The sequence below is a fragment of the Magnolia sinica genome, chromosome 1 (assembly GCF_029962835.1).
Source record: "Magnolia sinica isolate HGM2019 chromosome 1, MsV1, whole genome shotgun sequence".
NCBI lineage: Eukaryota > Viridiplantae > Streptophyta > Magnoliopsida > Magnoliales > Magnoliaceae > Magnolia > Magnolia sinica.
Genome location: NC_080573.1, coordinates 116,691,768 through 116,703,216, shown reverse-complemented (window position 1 = coordinate 116,703,216; position 11,449 = coordinate 116,691,768). Strand labels below are relative to the sequence as shown.

At 40.4% G+C, this 11,449-nt stretch overlaps 1 protein-coding gene across 5 annotated transcripts in view; it reads right to left on the bottom strand.

Annotated features, from left to right (window-relative positions):
• Positions 1-6,370: 6,370 nt before the first annotated feature.
• Positions 6,371-11,449, bottom strand: part of LOC131255280 (ABC transporter G family member 31-like) — a 29,949-nt gene continuing 24,870 nt past the window's right edge. For 4 of the 5 annotated variants that reach the window (XM_058256004.1, XM_058255981.1, XM_058255975.1 and 1 more), the window contains 5 exons: positions 10,195-10,328; positions 9,892-10,119; positions 9,463-9,634; positions 9,119-9,373; positions 6,371-6,774 (listed from right to left, as the gene is read on the bottom strand). In XM_058256004.1, coding sequence (XP_058111987.1) covers positions 6,502-6,774; positions 9,119-9,373; positions 9,463-9,634; positions 9,892-10,119; positions 10,195-10,328 — 1,062 coding nt within the window. In that variant the 3' untranslated portion in view covers positions 6,371-6,501. Of the gene's footprint in view, positions 6,775-9,118; positions 9,374-9,462; positions 9,635-9,891; positions 10,120-10,194; positions 10,329-11,449 lie in introns of those variants that run through there. The other variant, XM_058255997.1, reaches the window with a different exon arrangement.

The following is an 11,449-nucleotide window of genomic DNA, read 5'->3' as shown; positions in this document are numbered from 1 at the left end:
ACTGCACCGTCCAAACACCCCAGCACTGTCCAAATCATCTGGATAGTGTGGATGAAACAAATACATCATGGCGGGGGTCCCACCAAACTTGCTGACACCAACTACAGCAGCTACGTTGCTGCGTGTAGTGCTCCAGCCACTATGGGCTCTAGGTGGGTTCACACGCTCCAATAGATGGACGGTTGGAGGAAACAAGAGATCAAGGTGGGTCCACATGATCTGGATGGTCCAGATTAACATATACCTCATGGTCAGGCCCACCGAAAATGCTAATATTTGTTGTTTCCCTCCATCGTAGTTGGCCCAAAATGGGCAGCAAGGCGAGCCCCATTCTCTGGACACCCAGAAAAATCTAGACAATCCAGATTGTCGATCAGGTGGGCCATACACTCATCTCATCATATCATAAAAGAAAGAAAATAAAGAGGGGAGAGAGAGAGAGAGAGAGAGAGAGAGAGAGAGAGAGAGAGAGAGAGAGAGACGTGAGAAGGGGAGGGACCCCGCCACTATGGGTCATCCCTATATAATACATACATCAAGATGGGTCTCACATATGTGGGCCCTCAAATCACAAAATCAAATAATAAAATTACCCACCTCAAGATCCATTCTTCCTTCTTTCATCAACACGTTCTATAGCTCCAAAGAATGTGATCCAACGGTTGAGATGATGCTTGGAGGGTGGAGATGTGAGGTAGGAAGGTGGGCCACATTAGGCTCTCATCTCCTTGGAAGCCATGGACGTCCACTCTCCCTTAGTTGCTTGGGAGATGGAGTTTGAAATGAGAGAGAGAGAGAGAGGATGGGATGTAAGAGAGAGAGAGGGATGGGTGAGTGAGTAATGGGTGATGGGGAGAGTTGACTTTAAGGTACTTGTGTAAGAGAGAGGTAAGGGTTGCTTGTACTTAAGGATGGGATGTGGTACTTGACATTTGATGGGATTGATTTGAAAGATTCTCTTGAGATTTGCAACGTGCGGTGTTTTCCTCTAATTGAACGCGGGCCCACATCTTCTAGGCCGAGTATCGCTTCAGCACGTGAGCACGGTGTCGCAAGGATACAAGTTTCGAGTTGAGCCAACTCCGATATATGGGACACGACTCAGGATCACACGCAAATGCCGATAACAGATCGCGGGTTGCCAGAATTCGACTTGGAGGACCACGGAAGCTTACGGAACGGTACGGGTTAGGACACGGGCCTCACAATCGGGCCACCATATCTTTTAAATATGGGCCCGTTGAACTCTTATATTGCTTTTTTTATATTTTTGTTATTTTGAGGATTTATTTGATGATTGAGATTGATAATAAATATTTTAGTTTTCTTATTCTAGTCGATGAGCTACTTCACTTAAGTGAGTGACATAGTTGTAATTATGCTGAATTTTTAATTTCGAATCTTTAATAATAAAAGCACTATTATGTGAATGAATTTTTCTCTTTATTTTCTAGGTTTTTTTTAAAAAAAAACTTTTTATTTCAATTAAATTGTGGAAGGGTAGAAGCTTGTTTGGTGATGGATTCCCCAAGGTAATCCTTTTTATTTTTCTTTTTCGAAAGGTATTATTATTCTTTTTCTCTTGTCTTTCTCTTTTCACTTCCATTACAATCTTTTAAACCCTAGATCTTCATTTTTCTATTTTCTCAAATTTCTAAAAACCTTAATTCCAAAATCCTCAATTCTCAAGAACCTTAATTTTCCAAATTTCAAAAATTTTCATTTCTAACCTTATTCATAAAAACTACAAATCTGTCAATTGAGTGTGCAACGTGCTTATGCTAAATTGGAAGTTCTATCCTTCCATCAAATCTAGTTTTAGTTGATTTATGTGATTTCTTAGCATGTGGGCATGTGATTTAGGTTAAATCAAATTTTATTTCTTATTGTTTACTCTTAATTACTTGGTGGGTTATATCTTTTGTTAATTGAATTACTTTATGGACTCTTTCATAATCTTTACGTTGTATGCTAGCATTAGATCATATCCTGCATCAGTTTTATGCTTTGATTACTTGTCCCTGCTTCGATAAAAGATAAGGTTTGTATCAAGTTAGCAGCTAGAATCAAACTTAAGCCATAACTTTTATTGTGAAACTAAACATTATGCATTATTAGTTCAGATAAGGCTTAGATGATGATGATGGTGGGGTCAGTGATGATGACATATCCATTGATTCAGCTAGGTTCTCAATACTCTCAACCTCGCGTCCTATTTTTTAACTTGAGTTGGGTCGAGGCTGGTCAAGTTGGGTAAGTGGCTTTGACCAATTGCAATTGAATGTGTCAATCAAGTAGGCCTTGGGCGTAGATGAATTTTACATAGGTCAAGTTTGGATATAATTCTTCACTAGTTTAATAAGCATATTGGGCTTTGGTTGACCTTGACAAGGCCTAAACCCAATCCATTGGCACCCTTACCCAGATAATGTATGCATGATTGACTATTATTAGGGCTGTTCACGAGTCGAGTCAGCTCGAAAAAGTCGCTTGACTTGGCTTGAATCAGCTCGGATTGACTCAGCTTGAATGACCGATTCGGGCCGAGTCAAGCTAATTTTTGGAAGCTCAAGTTGAGTTCGAGCCGAGTTCGAACATGGGGCATTTCAACTCGACTCGAACTCGACTCAACTCGGCTCAATTAATAAGTATATTAATAAATTAAATATTGTGTATATATATATATATAAGTTTTTTTTTTAAAAAAAAAACAATACCTGACCTAACCCTAGCCTCCCTTTCCCTTTCTTCTCTTTCTTCTCTACCCTACCCAGCTGCTGCCCAGCTCCTTCCCCCATCCCTCTAGCAAGATACTATAAGTCTTCGAATCGAGCACAAACCGATCCTTCAACCTGTCAAAAATCTCTTGTGCCTTGCGAACATTCTTGGCCTTGCAGAGTGCACTCAACAGTCCATTGAACGTAGCCAAGTTCGGAGCCATGCCAAACCGATCCATGACGTTGAAGGTGTAGACCGCCTCATCCGCCTTCCGCGCGCTTACATACTTGCGCATGATCACACATAACGTCTCAACATTCAAAATCCTTTCCCCACGCATAGGGCTATACACGAACCGGGCTAGCTCGATTAACTCACTCGACTCGGCCCCGACCCGCCGTAACTGAGTTCGGATCGTGACGGGCCATTTTCTTCGGCCCGACTCGGCCTATATATATATCCTAAATTCTTACTTAGTTACCCTAACCATTTACAGCAATCCAGGCCATCCAAATCGTGCGTTCCTTTGTAGATGGAGCAAAGTCCCAAAAATCTATGACAAAAGTCCTTCCCAAAAATCAAGGCCATTCAAGTTACCTGCCAAAGCTCTTCCCATGGAGTAGATAGAGCAGAGTCAAAAAGTCAGGTCGTCCAAATTGTGGGTCCAAAACTGGCCCGAACTCGCCCGATTACTGACCGGGCTGAGTTCGGGCTAGACATGTTGGCCTGGTGACCGGACCAGGGCGGGTTCGGGTTGGTTTGGCTGGTGATCGGACTGGGCTAGGTTGAGCCCAGTTCGACTCGGTTCGGCCCGATGTACACCCCTACCCACGCATGGCATTGATGAGGTCCCACATGATCTTGTACTACCGGATCTTGGCCAAAGATGCAATCATGATGTGGTATGATTGAACAGTATGGGAATAGCTTCGCTGCTTGCCGGCCCACTTGAAGAAGTGGTAGGCCAGCTCCCTCTCTCACTAAAATAAGCTCTCTCTCTTTGCAATCAGCTCTCTCTCTCTCTCTCTGTGCAATCAGCTCTCTCTGCAATCGTCTCTCTCTCTCTCTCTTCTGTTGGCTGGGGCGGGTAGGGTTATGTTTTTTTCTTCGTCTGGGGCGAGTAGGGTTATGATATGAACAAGCTCGAGCTCGACTTAAGGTAAACTCGACTCGACTCGAACTTGACTCGACAGCTTTGGCAAACAAGCCAAACTTTAATGTTGAGCTCGAGCTCGAACTCGAGTACAATATGGACAAGCCAAGCCGAGCTTGGCCCACCTCGACTCAACTCGGCTCGATGCCCACCTCTAACTATTATGGATTAATAATGAATTTGCTTTATTTTTATATTTTATCTTCCTCACCACAAAGTATCTCCACTACCAATCCAAAAATTCCAAATATGATTTTAATCAAAGGGCATTTAGATGCCTATAACTTTTATTAGTTGTACAAGTTTTATAGGTAATTTGCTTACAAGCGGTGTGATTGATTTGACAAGGGAGGCGGGTGGCTCATGTGAGGCGAGACCCATGTACAGTGGGGCTCACAAGGGAGGTTCGACCGAGTGCCTGACTTGAGCTATAAAATAAAGGGATTGATTTGACACACTCAATTAGTTCGAGCTTTTAGAACAAGTGGTTAGTTGTCTTGCCTCAAAAGTGGAGCGGCATATGTGAAGTGGAGGCACACTCAGAGTGGGTTATCAATTCGAGCTTTTAGAGTGGAGGCACACTCAGAGTGGTTAGTTGTCATACATCAATAATGATGATGGTGAGTGAGAAAGGAGATGGTGAAACAATAGGAGGGTAGGGGTTGTTTTGATGGTGAAGAGAAAAATCAGCTCCATCTGGTGTGGTCCACCTCAGTTTTGGATTGGCCTCATCTTTGGCTACGAAGAAGAAGATGACAAGGCGCACGCAAAAAGGTGAATTGAATGTCATTTTCATATCAGAGTGGACCCCACAAAAGTTTCGATAGGATAGGCTAAGCTTTGGCCTCCAAAATGTGCCACATGCTAGTTTAAATGTTTAACTATCCACTGTCCTACAAGCATTGTGTAACCCACCATCCTTCACCAAATACTAACTGGTGGAATAAGTCCAAACCTCTTAGAGGTAAGTTGTCCATGTTAAGTTGACATGTCTATGTCGAGTTGGAAACTTTCCAGAGGGAAAAAAATGACAGTACCATGGATTACATGTAGAGTGGTGGGGGAAGTCCTAACCTCTTAGAGATAAGTTGTCCATGTTACGTTGATAAGTCTATTTCAAGTTGGAAACTTTAAACATGGATTATATGGTAAGCATATACGCTGCAATAGCCATGATGGGGCTTGGTATTTTGATAATCACATTTTCAAAAGAATCCTAACGTGATTGGAATTGGACAGATCGTCTCGAATCTACCAATGCAATAATCAACATGCTTCTATCATATACAAATGAATAAAAAAATGTTTCATGCAGTTATTAGATATTACAAGAGTCCTTTGTCTGATGCATCACTTCCCTTGAAGAACAATTAGTAATGTTTCTGCCCATGCACCGCCCCCACACTAATACTCCCGACAACATGAGGAGAGACGTTTTGGGTACTAGCTACTAACACATGGCCATGCAACTAGAGCTGGGCACAAGATGACTCAGCTCGTTCGACTCGTTCAAACCCGACTCGATCTGAACTGAGTAGGCTTCGCCCAATCCGAACTCAAACTGAGTCGAGTCCAAGTTACCCAGTAACTCGACCCGAAACTTGATCTGGTCAGACTCGACTCGATCCAAAACCTGACTCAACTCATATTTGAGTATATATATAATAAAAAAAATCCTAATTTCTAAGTATCTATAACCCTACCCGCCGCACCCGCACCCGACCCCAACCCAAACTCTCTCTCCCTCCCTCATCCTCCTCTCCCAAGCCCAGCAGCCACCCTCCTCTCTCTCTCTCTCTCTCTCTCTCTCTCTCTCTCTCTCTCTCATATCTCACAATCCGATTCAGTGCCAACTTGACCCGACTCAGTACTTTTGACCAGGTCGGACTTGGTCCGGATTAGTCCAGGTCAGACTCAGACTCGGATCGGGTCAGGCATGCTGGACTTGGTGCCGAGTTGGGTCGAGTTTGGGTCAGGCCTATTTCAAAACCAGATCGAGTAGGGTCAGCCCTAACTTGGTCCGACTTGACTCGATGCCCAGCTCTACATGCAACAGATCTAGGCCGCTCATCACGCCCATCTCAGGCCTTAGATGCCTTGTGTCAGGCCCATCTTATCAACAGGAGCCCTGTGCATGGAAAATAATTGGTCTGCTAGAGAAATTGAACAGTCAAATCCAACAAATGTTTTCCTGTATGAATATTAGATAAACCTGACTTTTGGTTAAATAAAATAAAGAGTCCTCTATGAAGGTGTCTAAAAGGAGAATTGATCACCTCAAAGGTGTATCTTCGGTGCTTTTTCAGCCATGAAAATTCAGAGGTATGAAAAAGTTTATTTTGTTTTATTTACTTTTCACAGCCGGCTGTTGCAGTGCAGTTGGCCTGTAGATTTCATGCAAGAACATCGACAAACACATCCATGCAGATTATCATTCTAAAGAAGAGCCAAATCCAACTATCCTTCTAAGTCTATTTTCATCTGGCTCTGATTTAGGAATTAATTATAAGGGCACAATAGTAACCATTGCATTATAGAGGAAAGATACACTTAAATACAAAACTCCTATGACAGTTATAACATTGATCGACTATCAGTATCCAATACCTGCAAATGATGCAACTCCTGTCCTATCTCCTCTGGAATTTGAGATATTTGATTGAAAAAGCAAAAATCAGAGCAAACATCACACAGAAACTAACCACCATGACTCCAGCTATGCCCAAGAAATCACGCCGGAAGCCAAAGTGGTCCTCCAGGAATTTTCTTACACTCACTGAGTGAAGTCCGTCCCACAGCTTCATGGGTTTGTCAATGTCACCATATTGGGACGTCAGAAGGCCATACAGACTCCAGGCTACAGGGTTAGCCCAGTAAAACCATCTCCACCACACAGGCAAACTCTGCAAAAAAGGAGAAGAAAAAGAGGAAGAAAAAGCCAATTCAGCCAATTACCTCTCCTTGTATCAAAGTAGAAACTGCCCAGTGGCAATATATCAAACTGTTAAACAAGCAAATGGGTGTGTTTGTCAGTGGCATCGTGGAGAAGAACATGTCCATGGATGAGCATTGCTGTATTTTTGTTTTTTTTCTTTCCTTAACCCACTGATCATGTGATAATAGATCATCACACCTAGGAGATTCTGGAGGCATGTGTGTGTATTTGAAAGGTAAAAAAAATATTATTATCAGGACCCTATAATTTCACAGTAGATATACATATATGATAGCAGAAAATCAATAAAGATGTATCTGTGAGGTCTGAGCACATAATTCATACTATTTATAGCGACATCTGATGCAAACAGAGAGGGGATAGCATAGGAAGGCTAAATGGGTGAAAATTGATTTCCAAGGGTGAAGAATTTTAAGAACAAATGGAATTAGTGTAAATTTGCAATATGCTGGGTCAGGTCACTGTAAGGTCATATTATAGAAATATGGTTGCCAGTTTGCAATCTAATGGGTTGGAAGATTTCTGAGTAATTTTATAAATGTTTCAATAAGATTCCAGACGTGCATCTAATACATCCAAGATGGCAAAGATAGAGACCGTCACAAATGTGCAATTTAATGGTTATAAATGGCAGAAATAATCAGTAGGAATTTGTAATCTATTAGGCAGGTTCTGAATAAATTGGACAGGATGGCAGAGTGATCTGTTTTATAACAGCAAAAATAAAAATATATAAAACAAGTTACATAATATATATAAATCAGTTTTTCTTAATTATCGCACCAACATGTCTTGGGCAAGTAGCAAGACTCATCTCCAACAGACCAACACGGTTGTTTTAATAGTGTCCATACTCTGTACTACGTACATACACCAATGATGGAAATCCAACTCAGAACAAGGCTGAACTGAGATCGTTTAGCAAGATTCTAAGAACCATCTCAAAAACTCCGATTTTATGGCCACCAACAAGCTTTCATCAACTCAACTGAGTCAAACTCAGAATTTTTTATTTTTATTTTTTTAAAATGACGATGAAGTTGTGATGAGGACATCCAAGCATCATATCGAGTATATCAGAAGAGACGAGCTGTGGCCCACACCTCAGTTTCTCTATGGCTAAATGATCATTATGTGGGGCCCAGATCTGGAGCATAGGTGTGTGGAAGACCCCACATGCATATTTGGTGCATCATTGAAGACCCTACATGGGGGAGATGCATGTAGGTTGCTTATTAGGAGCATGGACATTTTACATGTGAAGACACGTTTTTCTCATTAGCTAGGGGTTATTTTATATTTGTTAGAGAGTTAGAGGGTTATATCTTATTTTGGCTTAAAGGTAAGAAGTACTTATAACTTTTCCTTATTGAGAAGCGTCTTTTTGTAAAAGTCTCAAATTGAGACTATTTAAGGATTATGGGAGCCCTAATTTGAGAATGCTATGATTATTATGAATGAGATTTCTCTGCTAGGGTTTTTCTCATTACAATTTCATGTAATTGGAATGGTGTGAAGCCATTAAAATATAAGTTTTCTTCTCTCCCTCTCTATTTCTTTCAAAATTTCCTTTTATTTTCCACTTTTCTCAACCCATCTCGACAATATTCATTCCAATTCCCATCCCTACCAAACCCAATCCCGACTGCATCAAAACCTAACCTAAACCAACAACACCCTTTTCCCCTGCCTATGAACAATGCCGTGAACAGTTATCTTCTCACTTCCATTAATTCCTCCCCCCCCCCCCCCCTCTTTTCCTAAATTTTAAACTCCAAGTTCCTAAATCCCCAATCCCAAGCCCTTAACCTAATTCCCAATTAATCCAAACCTAAAATACTTGACCTATGATGGACATGTGTGAATCCCCTTAAACATAAATCAATCCCTATGCTATAAATGGAAGTCCCATTTTCCATTTGACCTATTTCTCTTTGATCTATATTTTTGTAGGATCCATACCGTAGAATTTTAGATTTTGAATGTAAACATAATTACTTGAATATCTTTTATATCTGTGGTAGATTATATAATTTTATGTTTCTCATTTATATGATAATCCGTTTATTAATTTCATGACATCATTTTAACCTAGTCTCACGTCCTGCATTGAGTTACCTAGTAAACACTGACACAGAGACTACTAAAGAGTATCATACAATGAATGTCCAATGATAAAGAAACCTTGGGTAGGCATAGGGTTTCTTAAGAGATGGCTAACAGTTATAAAGATTCCAAACAAGAACAGGCTGTTAATGAGGTTCTCATACAAGTAGTTCCCAGTTTATTACCTTGCGAGTGATTATGAATCCACAGAAGAGGTTCCACATCATATAAAATGGGGAAGCGACAATGGGGGCCATGTGCTGATTGGGTGTGATTGCACCACACATCATGCCAAAAAATGTGCAGTACAATAAAGTGAAATACATAAAGAATAGGTACCAGATGAATTTCCACAGGGCCCATTCAAATGAGGCCATGGAGTAGAACAAAGAGCCAAAGATAAGTGTCTGTACAAATACATACGGAAACTCAATAGCAACCTGCCCACAAAAAGATTTAGTGGTTACTAATGCAAAGCAATAGGTTTTCCACAGAAACAGAAATGGAATTATAAATATAAGAGCCAGACCTGGGCAAATGCAAATGGTAGAGCAGAATACATCCCTGCAGCTCTCTCTCGGTATGAAACAAGCCTTTCAATGAAAACCACTGGCATAACAGCAATCGCATTGGTAAGTCCAACGAATATGACTGCTACATACATGGATCCCATGGCATTTAAGAAATCCTGCTGCATCTCCCTATAAAATTCAATTTTATCAACTATGTTATTAATAGCGTAAGATATTACTCAACATCCTAAAACTGTATAAGAATGATTTACATTCTTAAAAAAAGGGAGGAAAAGGGAGAAACAGATTTATGGCCAATAGCGCGGCTAGTTTCATTGCTATATACTGGTAGGAGAGAGAATATGAATGAAACATAATGATAAGAAGTCAGAGTTTTAAAGCTTTAAGAAGCATTATGGTGACAAGAAAATGGTTTAAGGGGTAACCTTTTAGAGCCAAATCTCCAATAGATTGTTCCAACCATCAAGGAAACGATGATAGTATAGAAGAGGCGCACTGCAGTATACTGTGGGTTTCTCCAGTAAGACAGATTTTGCTTCCAAAGACAAGCAATAAATTGTACAAGAAATGGTTGCGAGTACTTGGTCGGAAAACTTAAATCTTCTGAGTCATTATTTGGTTTGCTTAGAATCTCAACTAATGCTCTGTTCTGCCTGAAACAACGAGAGACAATTAGAATAAAGCATTCTCATGAAATCTTCACCATTGTCTCCTGAAAAGTTACATACTGGAATAGATTAGATCTGCGGTAAACTTCAGCAAAGTCCACACCGAGTCGACTTTCTTGTTCGGTAGAGGTGACCTCCAGTATCCATGCTGCTGGGTTATAACCAGCCTTTATCTTAGGAACTCCTTCAACCATCTAGACATATGAAAATTTCAAATATAACGAGTTTTAAGTGATAAAGAGGCAGCATAATTATTCTTCCCATCAGGCTGATGCATGCAATAGTTTGTGAATGTACAGATTTATGTAACTTGGCTGTTGACACATGTTGAAGTTGCATGCAAATATGGGTGTCAGACATGGTAGCTTTTAAAACTTAGATTTGCTAACATGTTTTTATGAATATAGAGTTTTAAATATCTATCCATAAAAATATAAAATAAATAAATAATAAGAATAACAAATGCAGAAATCATTTATTCATATGTCAAATAGGTGGTTGACCAGCCTTGAAGCACACATCCACTTCACCTCAGTATGAACAAATGTGCCAACTCAGCACACTTGCAGGATATTACAGCCATGAATCAAGTAGCATCCACCATGTAATTGATCTGGCCAGAAAAATCGAACAGTCAACCATCAGATACGTCACATGTACGAAAGCAATGAATCAGTCTAAGCCTTACCCCCACATGTACGAAAACAATGGATGGTCTACAAAAACTTGAGCTTAGCCATCAATTTTTCATACATCTTGGCCAACCTGATAATTGATTATCATGATTTTTTAGCCATCTACAAGGTAGGTCCCACCCATCGACATAAAAATTGGTTACTTATCAGACATATCAGCTGATAGGGTATATGGACATGCACCAAGGAGCAATATGAGTGTCTTCTGGTGTGTTAGTTGTGTTAGCAGGTATATCAGCCCTTGCTTGCCAACACCACTTGTATCGGCGCTCACACTCCAGAATATCCGCGTATGGCCATATCAAGCAGAGATACAAAAATGTGTTCTTTCTTCAGATGAACCCATTTTTCCATATTTTTCTTTTTTCCTTCATTTTGTGGTTGAACAATAGACCGGAGTTTCGACTAAATCTATCTTATTTTGAAGGCGGAACACAAGATTCAGGGCGATTCAACAAATCAAAGCTGGGTGTAACATCATGGGAAAATCTGAAAAATGTAGAACCTTGATTTCTGCATCTGTCCTTTTTTGTTGTTCTTAATGTAATTGGCCCTAATCCACCAAACCATGCTTGATTTCTGTTTGATTAGGATATAGGGCCTATTTTGTTGGTTTTCCC